The following is a 25,046-nucleotide window of genomic DNA, read 5'->3' as shown; positions in this document are numbered from 1 at the left end:
AGTTCCACAAACAGCAAACTAGTATTCAAATCAGCCTGCATTACTCAATCTATTCCATTGGAAGCCTACCCGAAGCCTGTTTGTGGAGAGCATCGGCGAACATTGGTAAATTGTTTGTGCTCTTGAGAGTGTGACGTGCATGTTGGATTTTTTGCACTCAGACGAATGTGTAGGAAAGTCTCCAGTCAAGTCAAGACAAGTATGATCATCCTAATGCTCGAGTCTCATCAACGGCATTGTATGCAAGTTGGCATTACTTGTGACTCATATTATTCCGCTCACCTCGCCCATGTTATAGCTTATTACCTCGCTGCATTAGTATGCGCAATCATCGCTGAGTCTTGTCAGCTGTGTAGAATGCGGCTGCTGACCTGACCCCGTCTGAAACTCTTCTTTGTTGCTCTAACTCGCTTCCTAGCCTCCTATCTTTTTCTAAGATCTCCATCCTGTCTGCCTCATACACCGACATGGAGCAGAGGTAGTGATATTCACACACTGTAGTCTGCTTCAAGGAAGAAAGGAATTGATCTGTCTCTCTCTCCCTCCCTCTCTTTTTCTCCCCCCCCCCACTCTCTCTCTCTCTCTCTCTCTCTCTCTCTCTCTCTCTCTCTCTCTCTCTCTCTCCCTGTGTATCTCAGTGTGTGGTCTCCCCAAGAGCAGGTGTTTGAGATTTCAAAGACATGCGTGCCTGTTCTTTGGCAGTCTGTACTTTGTGAATTTTGATACAGTACCAATCTCATTCTCTTTGATGTCTCTCCTCAGGGATTCAAAGGGAAGACTGGCCATGTTGGCTTCCCTGGACAGAAGGTTAGCCAGCAACTCTTGATGCTTTACCATCACCGCCATGTCTGTCTGTCTGTTTGTCTACGTACAGTATCAGTCAGTCTGCTTGTCTGCTAGGCCAGGATGTCTCATTGAATTCATACATATGAAAACTGCTTGTAAAAAAGGTGAATTCTCACTTCTTTTATCATAAAGAACCCATGAAATAGCATCTTTATTTCCTTGATTTGATGCATTTCCTTTTGAAACAGGATGTTGGGGCGGGACATAATGCAGTGAGGGATCATTCAAAAGTCTAAACCAATGGAATATGAGTCAGGGAGAGAAAGGCAATATTTGATGGGAGGGGTGCGGAGGGGCGGGATTGTTCAAAAATCTGATGGTGTTATTGGTTAGAAATGTATATTTACGCCTACTAGTGCAGCATGAGGTCACCATGAAAGATACTGTCATGGAGATCTTTAATCTTTATTGTCTCATCCACACAGGGTGAAGCTGGACCTTCGGGTCCACCTGGACCGGCAGGCAGAACAGGACCGGAGGTGAGTACATCTTGTTTTCTATCGTTACGCCAGGTGAATTTGGATGGACAGTAGACCACACATCTGTAATCTCTGCAGATGAAGCCCTATGCTTTATATATCACAGTCAGTGTAACCCCGGGGATCTCTAAGGTTGATTTACTCTGTGACCTTTCCAGGGCGACCCCGGCACCCCAGGAGCTCTGGGACGACCCGGACCATCCGGCCACATTGTGAGTTCACAGCCTTTTGACCCTAGCTCTTTCCGTCTCTGCTCTGTCGATATTGTGATGCGTTTGTATGTTAGGCAGTAGTAACCGCTGTGTGTTTTCCCCCAACAGGGTCCAACAGGGCCAGCCGGACCCCCAGGACCTCCTGGCCCAGCAGGAATGGTGAGAGAGATGTTCTGAAACGTGTCGCGATCATATTTTAAATGAACATGGATTAGATGATTAGATTAGATTAGCCGAATCGTTAATGCTCCCCGTGGGGAAATTGGGTTGTTGGAGCAGCAGAAAATGTGATATAGATAAGAATACGATAAATAGTGAGCACTGAAGATGAAAAAAAAAACCTCAAATAATTACAGCAAATGATTACAACAACCAAACACATTGAAAATAATACAGCAAATGAATGAACAGAGATAAGGATATCTGGCATCTGGCTTTACAGATTTACGGGTTGAAATGGATGTGCAAGTGTGCATCGCTAGCTATTCACATTGTACAGATAGGAGAAAGTGTCCGGTCATGGAAATATGCCTTGTAAGCTATACATTGTTTGTGGAGCAAGACACAATGGCTATGCTGCTCTGCTGCCAAAAGAGGAAACAATAGTAGGGAATCTGAATACTCCATCTTCTCTCTCCTTCTAGGGTATAAAGGGAGATAAGGGCCAGGCAGGAGAGAGGGGTCTCTCAGGGATGGGAGGACCCCCGGGACCACCCGGGCACCCAGGCCCCATGGTCAGTACCCAGTACATCCCACAATGCACTTGTGTCTGTTTCTAAATTTGACACCCAAAGAAAGTGAATTTAATTAACTATCCTCCACACTGCATGCCAGCCAATACAGTATCTCTCTCTCTCTCAGCCTGTTCCTCCAACTCTTCCTTGTGCCTTTTAGGGAGAGCCAGGCAGTGACGGCGCCGCTGGTAAAGATGTGAGTAATGTCTGGGCGTGCCGCTTGTCCCCATTAAAGCGCAATGGAGTTAGTGATGCATTTATTTATTTCCTTTGATGAGTCTTTCGCTTTGTTTTGACAGGGAACGGCAGGCCTACCAGGTGACAATGGGCAGGCAGGTCAAAAGGTAAGAGAAGTCCCAGTGTGGTGTGGATATGTGTGTGTGTGTTTGTGTGTGTGTCGTCAGGCAGAGCGTCACGCCTCAGCCATCTGTTACCCCAACAGACCGTCTTAGCGCGGTGAGACGCAACCTTTTCCACTCTGTTTCAGCTCAGGGAGCTCCTGGGCCCGGCGCACCGCGGTGCTGAACACGCTCGCTCTCTCCATTTCTGCCCACTCAGCGCACTCACTTAACACAGTCATCAGTTCACTAGCCCTCCGACCCTCCCGCTGGCCCCCTCCTTCCTCCTCACCTCACATCACCCCCGCGCCAAACTGCCTGCCAGCCTGCCAGCCTCTCGCTAGCCCACTGTAGCCACAGCCTGTAGCATCTCTCGTCAGACACACAAGCTTACAGTAGGTGGATACAGTGATAGAGTTATTCTCCGGCTCTGGGATAATGCTATTAAGCATGAGGAGAGATGCTAGATGAGGCTATTTGTCACACTGACAGCACGGCATTGTCAGGGTTTTAGCTACATAGAAGAGGAGAACAGAGGAGAGAGACAAGAACGGACTCCCCTATTCTTCTCCCTCCTCTCTATTTCGAGAGCGGGTTGTCCGTTGGTGACGTGTAAACATTAGACGTCCATTATGGTCTGCTTTGTCCTCGATAAATCACTGTCGCTAATGTAGCGGGGCTGTTTTTTGAGTGTATTTACACAGAGCGAATGGAGGGTGCTGCTGTGTGGGAAGTGATACAGATGTAGCCCAAGGCTGTCTTAAAGGGCCCGCTCCCATTCTGGGTTAATAATAATCTTTATTTATATAGCACTTCTCCAAACACAGTTGCAAAGGAGTAAGAAAAAAAACAAATAAAAACCCCCCCAGATGAAATCAGCAGCAAAAGCAATGAGAGCGAGGTAAGGACTGTTAAATCAAGTCAAGAACGTAAAAGTAAACCATAAAAGCGAGGTCAACGAGAATCAATAACAGATCATTACATAAAAGCAAGTCTATAAAAGTGAGTTTTAAGAGGTGATTTAATAGATGATGCAGATTTAGCCAGCCAGAGCTCCTAAGGCAGGTCATTCCAAAGTAAAGGAACCCTGATGGTAAAGATCTGATCGCATCTTGTTTTCCACCTAGATATCGGAACAATCAATGTTGACCTAACTGGGGACGACAGGCTGCAATTTGGCTCATACAGGGGTTAAAAAGTCAGTTCTGAAACTCAGTTCTGAGACTGAAAGGTAGCCAATGTAAAGATGATAAAATCGGGGTGATGAGATCTTGTCTTTTCATCATGTGTCCAGTCTCCATAAAGATACAAGGTTCTCTTATATACTGTGCAACACTTACTACCCCCTCTCTCTCTCTCTCTCTTGCTCTCTCACTCTGTCAGGGTGAGCCAGGATCCCAAGGTCAAAGGGGGCCTCCAGGGGAGAGAGGCAGGCCGGGGCCCCCTGGTGGTGGAGGCTACCACTCCAAGGACGCACAGCCCATGATTGGCCCAGCCGGACCCAGAGGGGAGAGGGGCAACCCGGGCTCACCTGGCCCCGCCGGGGCCAATGGACTTCCAGGGTCACCTGGACATGATGTGAGATACCGTTACACTTGCTGCACAACTGCCTGACTGCTTATTTTTTAATTTCTACATCATATGCAAATCATGCAATATGTGACTTTATTGTGAGAAGTGAATGATGTATAGTGTCCAGAGGCAACCACGAGCTCCATCTGCTCGTGTAAATAATGCATTTTCTAATTATCTGCCTTGATTAACGTTTCCCATCTGTTTTTTCTTCTTCTTCTTCTCTCCCTCTATAGGCTGTCGTCAATTATGATGAAATCAAGAGCTTCATCCGCCAGCAGGTCATCAAGATCTTTGATGGTGAGAGCGTGTGTTCGTCTCCAGCATGACTCATCGCTATGTGAATGCTTACTGTACATAATGCTGCGGTTTCCAGGCTACAGCAACATATCCTCTGCAGATGCATATCTCTTTCCATGTATTATTCAGCCTGTCCTGTGGGACAGTGCTGTGCTTGTTACTGTGTGTCCTCTGTGCAGCGATTGCTTGTCACCGTATATTCTCCCTCCCCAGAGAGAATGGCCTACTACATGTCCCGCATGCAGATGCCGGTAGAGATGGTGGCATCCCCCGGTCGGCCCGGGCCCCCAGGGAAAGACGGAGTTCCAGGTAGACAGGGGACCTCAGGTGCGCCCGGTCTCCCGGGACAGATCGGCCGAGAGGGCCGGCCAGGATCCCTGGGACCCCCCGGTGAGCCAATTCTTTCAGTCTCAGTGATACCAATAGTCTTTTTCAGATCTGTGATACCAGGACAGTGACATATGTGGACATCATTATCAACCATTGACATTTGTGATTCTCTGTCTGCAGGACCACGAGGACCCCAGGGAGAGAAAGGAGATAAGGGTGTCGGAGAGATGGGAGATTCAGGACCTCCAGGAGCGCCAGGTAACACCTTCTCTGCTAGTCTGATGATCAGTGAAGCCGATCTTTATGTGATAACTGCTGAAACAGTGGCAGCCAACAGAGAAGTCCCCCAGCTTGTATCTATACTGCATCAGTGCTGCAGTGATCACTGTAGACAGTTCACTGTTGTTGAGTAGATGTGTCAAACTATACATAGAAATATGTGTGTAATATAGAATTTAACTTTGAAGCCTTAAAAGAAAGCAAAATTTGACATTTTTAAACAATTCCTCCTGAGGGTAGAGTACCGGAGCAGCTGCAGCGCAGCACAGATGTAGTAAAAAAGTGTGATTTTCTACCACGGCTACATCTTTAATTTCTTCCACCAGGTGTCCCCGGCCCCCAGGGATATGGCAAGATGGGACCCCCAGGCCCCGTCGGCCAGCAGGGCGTTCCCGGGATCCCGGGCCCACCTGGACCGTCCGGCTCGAAGGGGAACGATGGCCGGTGTAATCCCGGAGACTGTATGAGCCACCCAGTAGAGTACAGCCCCAAAGGCCCGCAGGTCAAGGGCCCCTGGTAGAGGGACGGAGGGCTGGAGGAGGATTGGAGAGGGGAGTGAAGCAAAGAGACTACGGAGAAGACAGACGGCCAAACACCAGATGAAATACAGGAGCTCCATTCATTATTGAATTGTATAGATCTTCCCACACAGCTGTCTACTGTAGTTCCTGAGCAAATCTTCAAGTTTTATAGCAAGGGCCCCGCTGGGACTGAGGCCTACACAGAAACACCTGCAGCCGCTTTTTATCGCATCGTTTTATTTCCCCGTGAACGCCAAATTACTGCCATATCACATGTTCTTATTTCTGTTTTTGCCACCTATCCTCTCCCAGCTTTCACCGCTCACTGTTTTTCACTGCCTCTGTACATTTTTGAACAGCCCAGGGAAGGTGACAAGAATCTCACGATCCGTATCTTCCTCTTCTTGACTCATTCTGGCCTCTTCTGCTTTTTTTTTTTCCTCCCCATTTTCTCCGTCTAAATCGGTAGGAAGGGAATGCACACAATTATTGTAGCACTTTGCTTCCACCGCTCATCTTTGTTCTTGTCACACAAAATCACATTCTGAGCGCATCCCATGCATCTGTAATATTCTGTCTCTCTGCTTGAGGTGCAACACACATTTTGGATTTGATTTGTAAGAGAATACCCCTTGAAAAGGTTTTTTTTTTTTTTTTTTGTACTGTAGAAACAGACATCAAAAACCTGCATTCATTCACCCTCTTCAATGGAGTGCCTGTTTTGTACATATTTATATTTATATATAGTGGCTTTTTATACTTTTTTTTTTAAAAAGGATTTGGAAAAGGCAAAAGCATGGCTCGCCACTTATTTGTTATGGTCAGTGGTTATACAGCAACCAAACTGCCAAGGGAATATTTTTCTAAGGTCTATAAGCTTTCAAAGTGGATTAATGTGTTCAGTAAAAGACAAATTATTTATAAGAGAAAATTGCTTTTACGTGTGAAAGCACGTAAAAGCATGTCATTTTAACTCCAGTCTTCACTGTAAATGCAGCCATTTTAAAACATCTCATCTCATTTTGTATTCCAAAGTAGCTGTCCTAGCCATCTGTCTGCATCACCATGCACTTGTTTAACAAAATATAAACTAGAATTGAGCTCATTCACCACTTGTACTGTAATGCAGCGCACTATGCATGACCACTAAGCCCTCCCAATCCCATTTACTGTTGAAAGAACGCATTCAGAGCCCATAGAAACCATCAGAAACATCGTCTTTTGTCATGTTATGTGATACGGTATATGCTCGAGTTTACATTTTCATTTTCATTTTTCCGTCTGGAGTCTTAAAGCTTTACCATCTGTCACCATCTCTGTAGTTTTATCAGCACTAAAGGACCTCTAGTTAAGAACTATGTGCCGCAATCGCACTCTGTTTCTCACAAGCTTGCCCATGGGAAATGTTAAACTTTACCCCAATTGAATTATATCACTTTACAAAGAGGCTGTACACATGACACATGCAGCTATAGTTTTCATTCCTTGTTGCAGGAAACATATTGATATAGCAACAGTGTTGTCCATCAACTCTCTAACCTGTGTATATGTTGCTGTGTGTCTTACTGTCACTTTTGTCCAATCCATCATGTGCCCACATATGTTGTTTTATGAAACATTTGAGTAAAAAAAAGATGCATTTTGAAAGCAGAAGTGTACAATAAGTGTGGTTGTCTTTCTTTGCAACGAAGGTGTGTGTGTGTGTGTGTGTGTGTGTGTGTGCATACATTGGTACACTTATTTATTCCTGTATATCATGGGAACTCTTGGCCTTGGTGGTGCAAGAATGTTGACAAAAGCTGACCGTCCGCAGCTTCGGGAGCAGGAGATTTTATTACACGCAGCAATAGATAATTGAACTGATACTGCCAAAGATTCAGGCTAGGAGAAATGAAATGATAGGGAGCCAAAGGAGGTGAGCTGAGACTTGTTTTTTTTTTCATGATACAGAAGAACATTGGATTTTACAAAAGGTTCCTCTTTATTTGTTCGGGATGACCTGAACAGCCAGGAAAAAAAGAAAAAAAAACTCTTTCTTTACAGATGATTCATATAAAGAACAATAAATAGCTTCTGTTAATGAAAAAAATCAGTTATCTTAGAAAATCGTTGACACCCTGTGGAAAGTTGACAGTGGCATAGGAAGCACATTCTGACTGTGACTGATTGGCTTTGGAAAAAGCAGTTATTTCTGTAGGAACTTTTTATTACTGATTGAATTCATTAACACAGGATTTTTGTCGGTGCATATCGTAACCCATTCGTTTTTCTCTACATAATAATCAACACACATTTACAAAGATTTACAGCACTGCATTGTGGGAGATGGGAGTGCCCATCGGGATATGCTGTTGCCAGGCAACAAGAGGAAGAGATAAAGCTAGTCGTTAGTTTCTAAAATGAGACTTGGGTAGAAAAGGGGGGTGGGGATGGGGGGCAATGTACACATGAGGTAAAAACAGGGATTTTCACTCAAGCTTACAGATGAAAGGGTTCAACACTACATCTTACAAAGGTACAGTACAGTACTGAGTGTAGATTCAGATAGCAATCATTTATTGGTCCTTTTTTTTTTTTTTTACACTTTTAAGGCATCAGGTGTGATGTGGCGGGATAGGCAAGGGCATTTTAACTTCAAAAAACATATCTCAAACATAATATTGCATACATAAAACCATACCATTTAAAGTGACCACGGTATATAAGACAGGCACCTTTCACCGGGCTCAGAGCGGGTGTTCTGCTCCTCTCAGCTCATACATACTGCTGGTGTGGTGGGTGACAGGGAAATGCAATAGAAATCTGTCCCTCTCTCACTGCTGGAGAAGGGGGTGGGATATTTGGATGTGACTGACGCTGACATCATCCAGTCCACTAGAGAATTCAGGAGGATGTGGGTGGCTGTGAGCTGCTGTTGTCATGGCGATGTGGGGGGGGCTTGAGATCGGAGTACGGCCCACCCGTCAGAACTTAAGGTTGTCAGTTTCAGGAAGGGGGGGCGACGTTCAGTCACCGTGATATTGCCCTCCAACCCCCCACCCCTCGCTCTCGATGTTGTCCAACTGAGAAGAGTGGTCTCTCTCTCTCTCTCCCTCGATCTCTCTCTTGTCCCCTCTCTCTCTCTCTCTCTCTCTCTTTCTCCCAGGTGTTGTGAGCTGCTGATGGAGAGAAAGGTCTCTAGATGTTGGGTCCTTTGATGCTTCCGGCCTCCTGTAGTCGGGGGGAGGTGTACGCCGACGCGGCCAGGCACATCGCCGCCTCGCAGTACCCCGGTAGACCCGACGGGCCTGCCTTGCCGGGGCGACCGGCCTCTCCGGCTGATCCCTGAGGTCCTCTCTCACCGGGCCTGCCGTCCCGAGCCACGCCGTCGATACCGGGAGGACCTGAGGAGGGAGAGGGTTCCGGTTTGTTTGATTTTAACTAGGATGATTGTCTGTTTTTTTGTGTATTGGCATGTGTATGCATGTGATTGATTTCCATTGATTTTGGGAAATAAAAAAAATGTTACCTGATGATACACAGATCATTAAATCCTCCAACATGTTACTTGCTATTCTGTAAGTAACATGCTCGAGATAACTAATAGCTTCATTAATATTCAACACCGAGTTGATGTTGGCAATCCGAGTGGGTGTCACAGTTTTCAAATAGTGCATATCTCATTCTGGAATGCAATTACACACACGTATGTATACATATATATTTGTGTGTGTGTGTGTGTGTGTGTGTGTGTGTGCGTGGGTGAGTGTTTGCCACTGTTTGAATATGTGTGTACTGTTGCATTCCTATTACGTTCACATTCAAGAGCATCTGTTAAATGACTGAAGTTAATGATGCTTTTAAAATGCCTTTGAGCAGGCTCCCCTGTGGCACTACCATGGTGGTTTATAACAGCTGTAATGCCAAGTTTCTCAGCTTCTTATTGTCCTCTTCTCAACCTTTGGTCAGTTGTATCTGCCATTGTTTTTTTTTTAACACTTAATGGACCGTATCTGAGAATAAAACCTCACAGAATCCCCGTGGTTGGCAGCTGTGGAAGTCTTCTTGCTCTTACCTGGTATTCCTGGAGGTCCGGGTGCCCCTGGGTGGGGTTTGCCAGGATCTCCTCTGTCTCCCTTCAGCCCTCTCTTTCCTGGGGAAGGCATTAGACTACGGGTTAACATCCATCCTGGAAAGCTGCACTTTCAACTGTGAATTCGTAATATGATTATGTAAAATGTCCCGATACTTCAGTCTGTGCCCTTTGTCTCTACCTTTGAGTCCTGTGTTTCCAATCTGACCGGGCCCTCCGATCATGCCGGGGATGCCACGGGTCCCGGTGAGGCCGTGTGGCCCCTGAGGGCCGGGGGCCCCCGGGGGTCCGGGAGGGCCAGGAGGTCCCATTACACCAGCTCCGCCGAGCACAGCCCTCTTAGCGCTCACCGCCACTGCTGCTAGCCTCTCTGAGAAAGGAGAGATAGCAGACACATTATTTTACTGCGGAAAATGATTTAGATTAAATTACCTCTGGTGATGGCCAACTGATTGCTCAGGAGATGAAAGTGGGATCGGGAAATGAGCTCATCTAATCTCCCCTATGGACATCAAAGGTGGATATTCAGGGCCAGTCGCTCACCCTGCAACATCTTTAACACCACTTCGATGATATGCTGGTCAGACGCATCCCGTCCCTGGAGAGAGAAAGGGCAAGTTGAGAATCTTAAACAGACCGATCAACGTCTCGGGCTGTGCTGTCGCCCAATAAACAGTCATGTCATGTCTTCACAAACTCATCGAACGCGTCAATCAATACACAGTATGTTCATATACATTCCATTACGTAGCTATTTCATGTGATCAGGAGTCAGCCGGAACTCACCGTCGGCCCCTGAATGCCCGGCATGCCCGGTACTCCTCGCTCTCCGTTGAGTCCCCTAGGGCCGGGCAGGCCTGACGGTCCCTGGTCTCCCGGTTTACCCGGGTCTCCCGTGGGGCCATTGTGTCCGAGGTCACCCCTCACTCCTTGCTGTGAAGAGAGGGGGAGAAAGGAAGAGTGGATTTTATGGAGAGTTCCACCTCAGAAAGACGGCAGAGGAAAAAGATGAATAGGTGGAAGGTAAAAATAAGATACAAGGGAGCAAGTTAAAGCGATGAAGATGCAGGAAGGAAGGGTGTAGGAAGGAAGGAAGGAAGGAAGGAAAGAAGGGTGTAGGAAGCTGAAGTGTGTTTTTTGTTGCTCACCTGTCCTTTGGGTCCGGGTTCACCAGACAAACCCTGTCAATGGAGGGAGAGAATCAGTCACTTTTGCATTCATCACAACCATCTATCATTTCTGCCTCAGAGAGACAATTGAAGAGTGAATATTGCAAATGAATGCCGAAAAATGCTGCTTCAAAGATCCAACTTGCATCATTGCTTCACTGTCATGTAAATAGCTCATTTGCCATCTGGATTATTATGAGGATTTGAATGCAAATTCAAAAAACAGACTTCCTTTTGGTCTTTTACGGGTGTGATTATAGAATTTTCTCCTATATGCCACTATGCTTTGATGCCTTCAGAAGCAAGTTTTTAAACCTCCTTATCTAAAGCCTGCAAGTTAAAGTGCTTTGTAAATTCCTACACTTTTACGGTTCTTGAAAATGGTTTTAGGTTGTGCAGTAGCGCTTTTTTTTTTTTACCTTTTCGCCTTTCTCACCAGCCAATCCCTCGACACCAGGGTCACCCTAAAAGAGAGTCAGAGGGAGATTGATAAAGATGGGGAGAGAGAAGGTTGACTGACGAAGGAATTTGTCGACACAGAGCCGAGGTACAACATGGTGTGTGAGATAAGTCTCGCACAATCTAAAGTTTAAAAGTGCAGATTTGCTACTCACAAAGTCTCCCTTTGCCCCAACTTTTCCTTGGAATCCCTGGAAAGAGAGACGAGCTGAGTCATACATGTAAATGTGCTGGAATCTCTAATATAAAATGCTTAAAAAAAAAAAAAAACAAGGACAAAATATTGACTCAAGCCAGTGACACCAGAGATCACAAAGTAAGAAAGATGTGGTTTCATCTCTAAAACAAGTGAGATGAGGACGCTAAGATTATCATTTATATTGCTTAGGCTCCATGTACATTCAGTAATTTACTGTGGATTTATGTGGCATGTATTCACAGGTAAACACTGCCCCCAATGGATAAATCTGTGTAACTGAATCAGTATGAAGTATGCTCAGATACAGGGAACAATTGGCACACACATGTACACACACAAATACATGATACAACAAAGCAGTGTATGCATTTGCCCATGTACACACACACACACACACACACACACACACACACGCACACACACCTTGTCTCCCTTGGTTCCAGTAAGGCCCTGAGCACCTGGGACACCAATGGGTCCTCTCTCTCCTTTGCCTCCCTGTTAGGAGATATTGGAAATGGTTACTGAAGGCAGAGATGCATAATATTGGAAAGTACAGTTCCAGATCCCAAAATGTGTTTGTGAAGACGCAGAAATGAAGAGAAATAACTCACGGGCTTGCCGACGACTCCCTGTGGGCCGACCGCTCCCCTCTGGCCCCTGTCACCCTGGAGAAGTCAGGTGAGATTAGTATCACTGGTTTACAGCAGCAGTTGTTAGTGTGGGTTTTCATGAAATAATTCTGGATCCTTACCTTGGGTCCAGGAACTCCTTCCATACCAGCCTCACCAGGAAGACCAGGCTCACCCTAGCAGAAAGCAAGGAAAGTGCAGTTATACTACCAAAATAAGTGTATAATATACACAGGCACACTTTTAAAGCATGGGAATATACATATTTTGTATATACTGTATGTACAGTATGTGTGTTACCTGAGGTCCAGGAGCGCCTTGCATGCCAACATGACCCCTGGCTCCAGGCTCCCCCTGAAGACAGAGAGAGAAAAATATAAATGTGAACAAAAAAAAGAACAATGAAGGATCAATGTCACAGGGAGGATTATGAGTTGGTCAAAGGCTTACCTTTCCTCCGGCTCCACCCTTTGTCCCAGGGCTGCCAGGCAATCCCTAATGACAGAATGAAGAAGAGTAAAAGTACTGAGGAACACAGTTATCTTGTAGTCTGTCAGTATGGCGAGCACAAATTATTTCATACGTTTGAAATACATGTCTGAAAATATTAGTGGTAAAGAAAGTGGATAGTAGTATGTGTGTGCTGGTTTGTGAGCATTTGCCATATAGCTTGCAGCAGGTTGCCTTGCAGTGATGTGTGTGTGTGTGTGTGTGTGTGTGTGTGTGTGTGTGTGTGTCTTGGTACAAGACATAAAGCAGGTTAAGTTATGGTGTTTGAGTTTGCAGCAGTGTTAGTGTCACCGCTATGACCACACAGCAAAGTGTGCATCTCATGCTCCATTACCCCTTAGTCAGGATAACGCACACAGAAGCGCACACACACACACACACACACACACACACACACACACAAACAGACACACAGTGGTTTGATTGTGATAAATCACTCATGGTGGGAGGGAGAGTGCCATTTCAAGGTGGTTTAAATTCTAAAACAGCTTGGGTCAGGGGGTCACTGTTAACCTGGATGACTGCCCAGAAAACAAACATACCAAAATTTACAGGCTGCTTCGCCCTGTTTTTCTGCCTCTGCTGTGGCTGTGTTGGATTGGGGAGGAGAACAGATTGACCCCCTACGTGGTCTGAGTGACAATAAGCATTTACAGACGGGCTTATTTGCAAGTGCCTTTAGTGGCATCGCTAAACACCGCTCACGCAGACACACACTCACACTCCCTCCTCCCCACACACACACACACGCGGATTACTCACTGCTGCTCCCTGATGACCGGGAGGACCAGGCATCCCAGCCTGCCCTGGGCCGCCCTGCAGACACAGAGGAGAGGAAGAATAAATTCCCAGTTTTGCTGAGATTGAAGTTATTATCGTGCCCATCATCGCGGCTGGCAGCCCTTACCTTGATCCCAGGAATGCCAGGTGTGCCATCTTTTCCATCAATACCGGGAAGGCCCTGAAAAAGCAGGCAGATGGGTCAGTGGCCTTCATTTGGCAAGCAGAAGAAGAACACCACAATAACGGCTGACAACAGTGTGTTCACTCACATTCTCTCCCTTTTTGCCAACTGCACCCTGCGGGCCCTGGATGCCTCGGCCGCCCTGCGGAAGAAAAACCGAATCATCATCACTGCATTTATAATCTATATCAGGGTCATCATCCCCATTCAAGTATTGAGAGAAGCTGTAGTTTCATCTCTCTTTCGACCCCACAGCTTTCAGAATAACCTTGAAGAAAATAAACTAGAGGGATTTTTTTGGAGTCGCTTACTGTGTCTCCCTTGTCTCCCGCTTCTCCAGGTGGTCCCTGAGGTCCCTCCTCACCCTGTAAACAACAGAGAAAGTCTTATATTACCGAAGGTGTTTATGTGCGTATCTGCTTTTCTGTGAGTAAGTGAGGCTCTGAGTGTGTGTGTGTGTGTGTGTGTGTGTGCGTGTGTGTGTGTGTGTGTGTGTGTGTGTGCAGCACTTACTGGGGGCCCAGGAATGCCGGCGGGTCCCGTGATGCCCTTGTAACCACGAGGCCCCTAAGGAAAAACAAAAAGCGCTATCAATCACTTTAGATCAGGGAGGATGCTAAGTCACGGTAGCCTACTATTCATTGTGATAAAGGGGTAATTAGCGCTTAACTCACTTCGCTAATGGGAGCTACACGGAGAGCCAGCCACTGTTACTTTGGCACTAAGCCTGGGCGCTAACTTGGCTAACGCGGCTAATGTTAACAGTAAGACGGATGGCTACAGTGGATCATTAACTACAGATGGAGGCACCGTGGACCCAGACAACCCCAACTCATTAGAGGAGGGGAGAGATTTGTGTTAGCATCATTTCCATATGTCCCCATTGCTGGTAATGGATGGTGTTTGTATAGCGGGGGCAGGTCTAGCTGTGCCTCCTTGGCGCTCATCTAGGAATGAGAATGGGGTTGTTCCAAAAGAGGACGAGGACAAAAGAAAACGCGATATGGGAATGTGAAAGAAAAAACCATGAAGCAAAGAAAGGGTGGTACTCACTGCCTCCCCCTTGGGGCCCATCATTCCTGGATAGCCCCTCAGACCCATTGGACCCTGAGAAGAAGGTAGGGAAAAACAAGGATGAGAGAGACCCTTGACCCTGACCAGCCTAACACTAGGTTCTGTTGATGATAGTATACCAAAGCTTCAGTCAGAACAGCAGAATATTAGCCTCTGTTTCAAAATGTTCCAGTTGTAAACAAAAAGTGAAAGCTAGACAATTCTCTGCATACCGGAGGTCCTGGGATGCCCTGTTCCCCGGAGATGCCCAATTCTCCCTTGGGGCCCTGGTGGAGGAAGGAAAAGAACAGGTTGATCAGTCATTCTCATTCTGTGCCGCTCTGTGCAGAACAGGTGCCTGCTATCAGCAACATTCTGCACATTTGCGTGAAGTAGAGGAAGTCTCCTTGTTGTTGTGTAAATGTCTACACAGTTTGGCCCAAGAAACTTTGAGATAATCTGTTTGAGGGTACAAAACAAATTCTCAGTAGGTTCAGTGGAGTCCTAAAGATAAACCTGATAGTGGCACTGCTGTTGAATCTTGCTGTTGAATAAAGACTGTCATCAGTATCATCAGTGATACAGTTATCTGTGCTTTAGTTTGAACAGCTAGTGCGAATGTAAACAGCCTGAACAAGCCGTCTATAAGAAAGAGAAAAGAGAGAGCTGCTCTACAGAGTGCAACCTTGAATCCAGCCAGGTCTTCTAAAATGCCGGCCTGCCTGGAGGAGTGGTGCGTTTAACTTCATGCGTTGAGTGTTTTCTGAGTGTCTAAGCACTGCCAGAAGGCTCCTAGTGTGGGAAGATCAGAGGCTAATTCCTGGGGCTCGGCTAGCCGCTCTCTCGGAGCCCACTGTGTGCTCATTAGCTCTGCTTAATACAGCGAGGTGAGAGGGCTGTGCTAACCCTGACTCTCTCATCCTCCCCTTCATGTACCTGGCTCTTCACCACCGCTTTCATCTGGCTCGCTGCATGCTGACTGCAGGGCCAGGGCCAGGCCTGACTAATCGCAGCCAGATTAGTGCCAGTCATGTGCCTCGGAGGGCTTCATTAGAGCTAATCCCTGCCTCTGCTGGTCCTGAATGGTGGGTGAGTGTGCAAGACCGTGTGCGAATGTATGTGTGTGTGTGTGTGTGTGTGTGTGTGTTTGTGTGCATGTGTGTGTGTCCGTTCCTAGGGCCGGCACAGGCAGACACAAAAAATTGATCGAGACTGTGCAGCTCACCGTTATTCCTATGCTACCAGACTCTCCGAGAACACCGCCACGTCCTTTGTGTCCCTGGAGGACAAACACTCAGTCAATATGGTGACATCACAATTTCATAATGCAACATAATCAATCAATGATGCTGTATAAAACAATACTGTGTATATGCTAATTCCTTCAAGGTGACAAAGACAGACAGACTCCTCACCTTGACTCCCTGCAGTCCCTGGGGGCCCTTAGGTCCTGCTGGACAGTTAAGTGGACACTGTTGTCGGGGGAAAGGAAACACACGGATTATCAAAAGTGAAGCAGTGCAAATAGACGGACAGGAAAAGAGAAATCGGCTTATCTTACCTGGAAGTCTGCACTGCCCTCTTCTCCACCAAGGAACTTCCCTGGAGGACCCTAGACAGTTTAGATAGACAGATGGATAGACAGATAGATAGACAGACAGACAGACAGACAGATGGAGAAAGTCACACGGTCAGAGCAGGCAGACAGGTTGGCTCTGCACTCCCGAGCTGAGCCAGCACTCTCTCTCTCTGTCTCTATCTCTCCCTCCATCTTTCTCTCTATCTGTTTATAGATTGAGTTAGAAAGTAAAGTATCTCTACAGGGGCTGATGTATTCCAGCTACAGTCAGATGAGACAGCCCACTGATCTAATGGGAGTTTATTTACCCTAGGACAGCACTAAAGCTAAACAAATACACTCCCCTGGGCCGGGAACATCACTCTCAATGAAGCCGCCCCCCCCTTCCTGGAACCACTCAGAGATGCACACTGGAGAGTACATACACCACCAAAAAATAGACTAGAAAGTGTACCACTCAGAGCTGTTTGTGGTATTTCACCACTCACTGCCTGTGGGGACCCGCACAAGAGAGAGTGAGCTTTGGCTGTAGGGGTTTTGCTATCATACAGCACATTTTTAAAGCATGTTAGTGGCTCTTGGTTCTATTGAGCGCACTTTTACATGCTGTGGATAAGTGTTGCAATGGCAGTTGAGGACGTGGGTTTACTGTTACAGAGAGTAGGTACAGTGTCATCCCCTTCGCCAATATACAGTGAGTCGGTTTCAAATAGATTGACGGGTAAGTATGCTTTATTAAGCCCAGTGAACTCCCGGTAACTCGCTAATCTCTCACTCTTCTCGCGGCTAATCTTGCCAATCTCTCCCTAAAGACTGTCATCACTCATCTGAAATAGATTTATCCGCAGAGGATTTGTGTGTCTTTGATTTTGGCGACATCTTCGGTGCTAAGCGGCCACTGCTGTGGTGTTTCTGCACTGCTCTTCCCAGAGATCGCCTGTCAATCGAACAGTGTGTCCAGTACCCCTCTTCCTCTTCCTTGGATTTTCTGTTTGAGTTTGTGTAGGTGGCGCTCTTTTCTTTGTCTGTTCAGAGGAGGATTTTTCTCGGGAAAGACACCGGCCGTTTAGAGCAGCAAATGTAAAAGCTTTCATGAACTGGGTATAGGTTGAATCACTGTCGTGTTACTGTATATCAGTCGTCAATATACTGTAGCAAAATTGACTTTTATTTATATGAAAATGTCGTGAATTACTACTTTAATTTACATTTTAAAAGTTTGGATGAGCTTATATCCCTCAAGGCCAGGTTTACCAAAGGCCTTTTAGCACCAAGTACATTTTCATTATATAAGAAACAGGAGATAGATGACCTTACTGCTAAGATAGTTCCAGGACACCCAGACCTGGGTGGACACTTACTGCCTTGCCAGGAGGCCCGGGAAGTCCTGGAGCTCCAGGTGGTCCCAAGATACCCTGGGAGAAGCAGAGGAAGGAAAGAAGTTAGGAAGAAGCTGAATAAGATGATGGAGTCTGGCAGTGTATAACATGTTCATAATACACTGGTAGTCCAATAAACTGCCCACCTTTGGTCCAGTTGGTCCAATCTCACCAGGAAGACCAATTGGCCCAGCAGCACCCTATAGAAACAGAGAGAGAGAGAGAGAGAGAGAGAGAGAGACAGATATAAAGAGAAAGAGAGAGAGTGAGTGAACATGGGAGACGCTGGCATCCAACATTGGCAAAAAAATAATCTGTAAGTGGACTTTCCACAAGCCCCAAAATTATTTTCATATCTTAAAGCCATTAAATGATAAGGCATAAATGTATTAGACCATACAAGCTACTTACAGCCAGTCCTGGAAGGCCAGGTCCCTGTGTGGGCAGAGGGGACAAGGGGTTAAATCACTGTATAACAAGTGGAACCAATCCATCAAAGTATCAATTAACATTTGGTAAGGCCAATTAATAATCGCAGCAGTAATTCAATAATGCGTGCGTACAGTGTCGGAGTGCGAGGCAAACGGTGCTCCAGTCGAACAGAGATACAGACAGCAATCAGTTTGTGTTTGCTGTGTCTTTTGCTTGAAATTAATTCTAAACAAAGTAATTAAGTAAGTAAGCCTTCTTGGAGGCAGAGCAGCCCACAGCGCAGGAGCCTATCTTCAGCCTGTGTAGCATGAGGCAGCTTGATGTACAAGTACACCCCCCGGACAGGACGCCTGCTAATGCTAAACAAAGGATTTAACTAATAGTGTTGCATTCAACCGTGACATTGGGTGACTCCAGTCTTAATGTTTGAACATATTGGCTGGTATCTCATACATGGACACACAGCACCGCCTAGTGGTGATAGTCTGTGGTGCAGGCGACGTGTTGGTATGCTTATTGTGCGGTTGTGAATCTATTGGACATCCATTTGTTGGTGTGCATGAAGGCAGTGGTCCCATTTAATGTCATTTGAAATGATAATATGCACAAAAAAGAGGTTGATGATAACACTTCTTCTTCTTTTTCAAGAATTATCAGTGGGATACAGCCCATGCCAGCCGTTAGAAACCAAATGCCACAACCGGGTGAACTCAAACCAATAAGGGGCACAGCTGGTCAGGCATTCAGGCAGAAAGAAACCAGAACTTGGGAGGTTGCCTTACGAGACCAGCTGGGTTTACAACATGTAAACAACATAAAACTGACAACAATGTCAAAGTCAGCCAGTAGCATGACATCCTTATTAGGTACTGTATTGTCTAATAGATCATCATACTTTGGATTTATACAGTGGCAAAGTGGTCATATAGTATAAAATGTTTTACTTACAGGAGGGCCAGGCTCACCACTTGGTCCAGGCTGACCCTATAGAACACAACACACAACAATATGAGTATGGTAGTGACCTGTTACATTCACAAACAGATAATATTTATCCGGAGCATATCATTCAGGGATGGAATTCATTGATATGAGCTTCAATGTTTTATGCTAATAGTGGTAAGCGAACAATATATTGTTTTGGATGAAAATCTCTAGAATTTCAGCAATTAACCAGCACCAGTTAGCCTTATTGTCTGATGTTTTTTGCAATGAGGTTTTGCATTTTTGGGTATTCAGCTGATTCTCTGATCCAGAGTGACTTGAACCTGAGACCTTTCTGTTACGGGAGAGACGCTCTAACCACTGGGCCTCCCTGATGATAAACACTAATGTTGGAGTTGCAGGGTTTCCACATGATAGCAGCATTACGGTCCATTTGTGCTAATTATCCTATGAGGTAAAAGCAGACGCTTGCCTTAGGCCCAGGACTCCCGATAGCACCCCGATCGCCCTTTGCTCCGATCAAACCCTGTAGGCAGAGAGGGGAAGATGGAGGCAGGCAGAGAGGTAGATGTCAAGGGAGAGAAGGGAAAAAATATTGCAGAGGATGAAAAGGAAAATATCAGTTACTACTGTGCTTTCCACAGGCTACGTGTGACCTGAATTCACATTACAATAGCGCTAATAATACACTTGATCGAAGTTGACACCGTTCTTGGAAGTAATTAGGAAGTAAACTAGCGATTGAGATTCCAGGACGGATTATTGGCTAAATCCCTGAGGAATGCATGCGTGTGTGTGTGTGTGTGTGTGTGTGTGTTTCTGTTAGCATGTGACCACGGGGCTTTGAGACTCAATTCCCCCCTGATTAAGACTGAGGCAGCAACATGCAATGGTACAACTGCCCTCAAAACAGGTGCACCGGCATCATTAGGATGTAAATCACCTAAACAGGGCAGTGTTTCACTGATACACTGGCATTTACACTGAATGAACAAAATATTATATATCTTCCTGATATTGAGTTGCAGCCCTTTTTGCATAATTCACATCTTAATCATCTCAAAGCTTCAAAATCCTTTTCTAACTCGTCTGCTTCTCTTTATCTCCATCTCCTCCTTTGTGATTGGTATAGATTTAATAAGGGGAATCAATAAGGGATAATGGCTTCTACCTGGATTCACCTCATCAATGTACTTCATGAGAAGAGTAAGTCTCCCTAATATTTGGTACATTCAGTGTACATTTTAGCCATTTAGCTTACAATGAGTGTAAGAAAGAAGTGATAGGAAAATAATTATAGAGCTAAGGAGAGAGATAGAGGGGATTTTTTTCTTCAAACTCATTTACATGCACTCACATCACCATCTCTCTCTCTCTCTCTCTCTCACACACACACACACACACACACACACATACACGCACACACACACCACACACTCAAACACTCTGTGGACTTACATCAATGCCGTTCTCTCCTGGTGTTCCATCAGGACCTGCCTCACCTGGCTCTCCCTTCTGTCCCTGCAGGCAGACACGCACTATTGTCATAAACAAAAACCTTGGACAAGTATCGGAAATATAAATTCTTACCGAATAAAACTTTATAAACAGTGCAGAGAGAACTTACTAGTGGACCAGGAGGGCCAGGGGGTCCTTTGTCTCCCTGAGGAGAGACAGAGTGGCGATGTTAACCCTTTTTCTTTGGTGATCGGTAATTTTACACAATGTAGGAATGGGACAGATGACATGACAAATCAAAAGATCACATGACAAATTCATAACACTCATTTGTATTCCCTTTGTCCATGTGCTCTCTGCTGATGTAACCACTGGATATCACTTGTAATGTCTTCCATTGCTACTATTTTTTTCAGCAGACAGTCAATACGCAGTGTCCTTCACCATGTTCTCACCACAGAAAACCATTGTGTAGCTCTAACTGAAGCACATCAGGTTTATTATAAGCCTCCACGTACAACTGCTCTTTTCAGATCTCAAACATTAACAGGACAATGTTGTGCTGCTATTCAGATGGTAGCTCTGCATAAAAGCATAATACAACAATATATCCATGTTCTTCCTGTCAAAGCCCAGCCATCGAGGGCGGAGAGACACGCGTTTCCAGTGAATATCGTGACACCAAACTTTAGGTGGAGTTTAGGTTTTCATTACAAAGGCTGGATTCCACTTCAGGTTGACACCCCACCCCCACTCCCTACTCCCTACTTGCCATGAGAAGGCAAAAGCCACATGATATAAACTGGAGGGCAGGCTATGCCTCCATGCATCAAGCAGCATTATTTGTTGCCATGGGAGTTGGTAAGTGAGGAGTTAAGAATATCTGAGTTGAAAGGGTCAGTAATGAACTGCATTATCCCAGCTGCACTCTGGTGGCATCACACTCAGCCTGGAGGCTGCCTGCAGCTCAGCACTTACCTCTGATAAGCACTTGATCAGTCACAAGTCAAAATGCACAACATCCATATGGGAAATGCACTTTATGTGTTTCAGGCAGTACAGTAAGATGTGCGATCACTTTTTCTAAAATCTAAGATAATCTAAGCAAATCTAACATCAAATCTGATTTTGAATTGGGCAACAGAACATGTGAGACAGAAAATTCCCCCTTCGGCAAACAGTTTGTTTCCTGCTCCACTAGCCCAGCAGCCTGGATTCTCAGCATGTTTATAAAACCTGTCTCCAGTTAACACTAAGAATATCTCAAATGTATCAGATTTCTGCGACACTAGCCCAAACCCACTCCCAGGACGGAGCCACAGGCCCCTTCTCAAAGACCCCTCTCTCTGCTGGGAACAGAGCTCTTTTGTGCCAGTGTGTTTTCATTTGCAGCGCCCTCTGGCGGTAAGACTGCGGCACCGCAGAGCAGCACCCGGTTGGTATTTCTCCTGCACAATGACGGTCTTTGTGACAACCTGTTGGGCAGACCGGTGTAGATACTCACATCAATGCCGTCGGACCCGGGGGTGCCAGAAGGGCCTGGTAGGCCGGCCTGGCCCTGAGGTCCAGGTGGACCCCTCTGAAAGAAAGAAAGAATAAGATGCTGAAACACATGCATAATGAAATAACTTTTTGACTGTCAAGTATCATTACGAAAAACAACTATAGTAATCCATTAACAAATTGTCCACATATCACAACAAGACAATAAGCTATGTATAATATCCCATAGCAATTACAGAAATATTTCAGTGATACCATAGGAAATAATACCATAAGGTACGATAAGGTTAGTACATACTCAGTATTTAGTGCTGCAGACACACTATATGTCCCTATGGAATATTAGGGTTAATGTTTAAGGCTAGTTTTCATAAGGGCTGATGTTTGATGCTGGATTTGTTTTACACAATTTTAAATGTGTGTGTTATAAATCCCAATATAACAATAAATCCATGAAGCAGGTGTTTCTGAGGAACAATGTAATATTGTTTAAGTATTCAAATGGTCTTAGATTTCCTGGACACAATGTAGGGATTTCTGGATACCAATCAATTAGTTGATAGTAAATATTTAGGAATATTCTGAATACATTTTTCATCTGATCAAGGGTAAACCTAAATCAAATGTCATTATCATCAAAGACCTACAGTATGGATCTGAAATTGTGTTACATTTCAGATAGTGTGACAAAACATTGAACATTGAAGCACTGACTACAACTCTCACTAAATGATCACAACAAACATGAAAATATGAAAATGGAGCTGAAATAGGGAAAATCTTGCGGTGAAACTCAGAATTGACAGGTTTGGAAATTGCTGGAAACAATGGTCACAATATCAAATAAACTGTGGGGAGGAAGGGGGTAAAGGGGGAGGACTGAGGAGGAATGTGGGAGGGAGGGGTCATGAGACTGGCTGTGTTTACCAGCACTGCTCCACATATCCCCCCCCCCCCCCCCCCCCCATCCCACTGTCCCATCAGCCTCTTGGGAATAATGGCTCATCTCAGTGGATCAGTCAGTCCATCAGGTGATAACAGGCAATCATCAATCCAACCTTGAATTCTTCAATTCTTCTGGAAATTTTTTTTTATCCTTGATACAGTGAAAAGTGGTGGAAGCCCAGTAGATAGCATGTAGGTGTGAATCTTCAGGTTAGACATTCTCTGTGTGTCTCTGTTTGAATAGGGGCTTTCACACTCAGGAGAAAAAGTGTGTGTGTGTGTGTGTGTGTGTGTGTACAGTGTGTGTGTGTACGTGTGTGTCTGTGTGGATCCCTGACTGATTTCCATCTCTGTCATGGCTGCTGTCTTGATTTTGCCCATGAAAAAGTGCAAAATCCTCAACTTTTCATTCATTCGTCAAGAAAAAACAGTATTCCAGGTAAAAAAAAAAAATGTAACCCAGGTATTGATAAATCCATGCTTCCTCTGCGCTCCTCCGTCAAACCCTCAAAAGAGATATGAGGGTAGTCCACATGCGATGCGGATGATAGTCCACAGGTGATAGTCATGTTTCATTTTGTATCCATTGCAGAAATGCTATTTCAGGCTCATCTTTCTTCTACATGCATGCAATACAGACAAGAGGCCGCCACACAGATTTCTATGTGTAGTCAATAGTCCAAGTCAACCTCCAGCATTTTGATAATTTCAACCAACATCAAGAGATCATGCACTTGCAACCCATAACATTACCCCCACTAACAGGACATCCAGTGCCTGCTGGCCCTCTCCAGGGGCCTGATCTCCCCCTGAACCCCAGAAAAGAAGACCTAAGCCTGAGGAGAGCAGGTCTCAACCTCCCCCCCGTCCACTCACCACTTGGGCCAGAGCCAGGCACAGGGTCTGCAGTATCACCCAGCTCTTCAGCAAGGCAGAGAGAGCGGCCATGGTCCCTGTCTGCTGTCCCTCTCTCCTCGGTACGCCGAATCCTCTCTTCTCTCTCCTCTTTCCGCTCCCTCACTCCTCTCCAGGCCGGCACGGCACGGAACTGGTGGGGCGAGAGCTCTTCCGAAAAGGAGGGGGATGGGGGCTATGTGCACAGCCCCGAAGAAATCCACTCAGGAGGAGAGTGCTGAGTGGGGAGGGATGGATGGAGGGATGAGGGGGGGTGGGAATGGAATGAAAGAGAGAGGAAGAGAGAGAGAGAGAGGTGTAACCCAGCCCTACAGCCTGCCCCTGAGAACACAGGAGCTCCTGAAAAGCCCGATGCACCTATCCACACACACACACACACACACACACACACACTCATAGATACATACACACAAAGTCTCTCACAAAAAGACCTCTGACTCTCTCCTTAGCCAGGGGGGCATCATGAATATGCACTCAATAGGCCGTTTCTTCCATTGCGATTGGACGCTCATACCTACTGCCTTATGAATAATGTGCCCTTTCTTGCAAAGTTCCCACAAGCCAATTGGGCACAGCGGCTATCAAGCTCCTCCCAAAGGTGTGTGGGAGTGGCTCAGTGAATGAAACCTGAGTGTGAAGCCAAATTTGTCAAACAGCTAAATGCAGGCCTTTGGGCTGGCTCTGACTGAAAGACTGGCTGACTCTCTCTCTCTCTTTCTCTCTCTCTGTATGTGTGTTGTGTTTGCTCTCGCCCTGAGGCAGCCATTTGCATGGCGGTGCAAATATCTCCAAACATTTCCCATGTGAGTCTTCTACTACGAGACTGAGAGGAACTGGATTGCTACTTGAAGGATAACGTATAACCAGAGGGGGATGTGATGGGGGACGAAGAGGGGAACGGCATCAAAAAATCGTGAATTTCATCTACCTTGTTAGCTGTAGACTTCAGATAAGTGAGGCAGAGCAAATAATGTACCTAGTCACTATCCCCCTTCTTACCTTTGAGTAAGACCCAACTGCAAACACAGTTGGGTACAGCGCAAGTACATGTGCAACTGGTGACATCTAGTGGCCATTTTGGTAATAACAGTTTAGTTCCCACAGTAATCGAAAGTGGCCTTTCAAGGATGAATAAACAAAACTCATGGAAATGTGAAAAGTGACCCTATAGTGACCCCTATAGTACAGAAATTACATTACACCAAATTGAGCAATTACTCTCCT

The 25,046-nt window shown here is 45.7% G+C and overlaps 2 protein-coding genes across 4 annotated transcripts in view; one reads left to right on the top strand and one right to left on the bottom strand.

Moving 5' to 3' along the window:
• Positions 1 to 7,263, top strand: part of col16a1 (collagen, type XVI, alpha 1) — a 66,000-nt gene extending 58,737 nt beyond the window's left edge. For all 3 annotated transcript variants that reach the window (XM_071919794.2, XM_071919795.2, XM_071919793.2), the window contains 12 exons: positions 763 to 807; positions 1,272 to 1,325; positions 1,484 to 1,537; positions 1,646 to 1,696; positions 2,182 to 2,271; positions 2,432 to 2,467; positions 2,571 to 2,615; positions 3,993 to 4,187; positions 4,418 to 4,481; positions 4,695 to 4,871; positions 4,992 to 5,069; positions 5,417 to 7,263. In XM_071919794.2, coding sequence (XP_071775895.1) covers positions 763 to 807; positions 1,272 to 1,325; positions 1,484 to 1,537; positions 1,646 to 1,696; positions 2,182 to 2,271; positions 2,432 to 2,467; positions 2,571 to 2,615; positions 3,993 to 4,187; positions 4,418 to 4,481; positions 4,695 to 4,871; positions 4,992 to 5,069; positions 5,417 to 5,610 — 1,083 coding nt within the window. In that variant the 3' untranslated portion in view covers positions 5,611 to 7,263. The remainder of the gene's footprint in view (positions 1 to 762; positions 808 to 1,271; positions 1,326 to 1,483; positions 1,538 to 1,645; positions 1,697 to 2,181; positions 2,272 to 2,431; positions 2,468 to 2,570; positions 2,616 to 3,992; positions 4,188 to 4,417; positions 4,482 to 4,694; positions 4,872 to 4,991; positions 5,070 to 5,416) is intronic.
• A 239-nt stretch (positions 7,264 to 7,502) lies between these two features.
• On the bottom strand, positions 7,503 to 23,999 carry col9a2 (procollagen, type IX, alpha 2). Its single transcript, XM_071919791.2, has 32 exons — positions 23,784 to 23,999; positions 21,964 to 22,038; positions 20,629 to 20,664; positions 20,460 to 20,522; positions 19,474 to 19,527; positions 19,005 to 19,040; positions 18,036 to 18,059; positions 17,771 to 17,824; positions 17,607 to 17,660; positions 16,228 to 16,278; positions 16,082 to 16,138; positions 15,892 to 15,945; positions 14,900 to 14,953; positions 14,667 to 14,720; positions 14,127 to 14,180; positions 13,925 to 13,978; positions 13,702 to 13,755; positions 13,557 to 13,610; positions 13,412 to 13,465; positions 12,590 to 12,634; positions 12,440 to 12,493; positions 12,262 to 12,315; positions 12,122 to 12,175; positions 11,934 to 12,005; positions 11,467 to 11,502; positions 11,272 to 11,316; positions 10,832 to 10,864; positions 10,470 to 10,616; positions 10,227 to 10,281; positions 9,865 to 10,053; positions 9,666 to 9,743; positions 7,503 to 8,994 (listed from the first exon to the last, which is right to left on the bottom strand). Exons 1-32 carry the CDS (start codon positions 23,853 to 23,855, stop codon positions 8,789 to 8,791), a joined length of 2,076 nt encoding a protein of 691 aa, XP_071775892.1. The 5' UTR covers positions 23,856 to 23,999; the 3' UTR covers positions 7,503 to 8,788.
• Between the last annotated feature and the right edge of the window lie 1,047 nt (positions 24,000 to 25,046).

This window comes from Centroberyx gerrardi, chromosome 19, assembly GCF_048128805.1.
Source record: "Centroberyx gerrardi isolate f3 chromosome 19, fCenGer3.hap1.cur.20231027, whole genome shotgun sequence".
Taxonomy (NCBI): Eukaryota; Metazoa; Chordata; class Actinopteri; order Beryciformes; family Berycidae; genus Centroberyx; species Centroberyx gerrardi.
The sequence above is the reverse complement of the archived record's forward strand: the minus strand, read 5'-3'. Positions and strand labels throughout refer to the sequence as shown.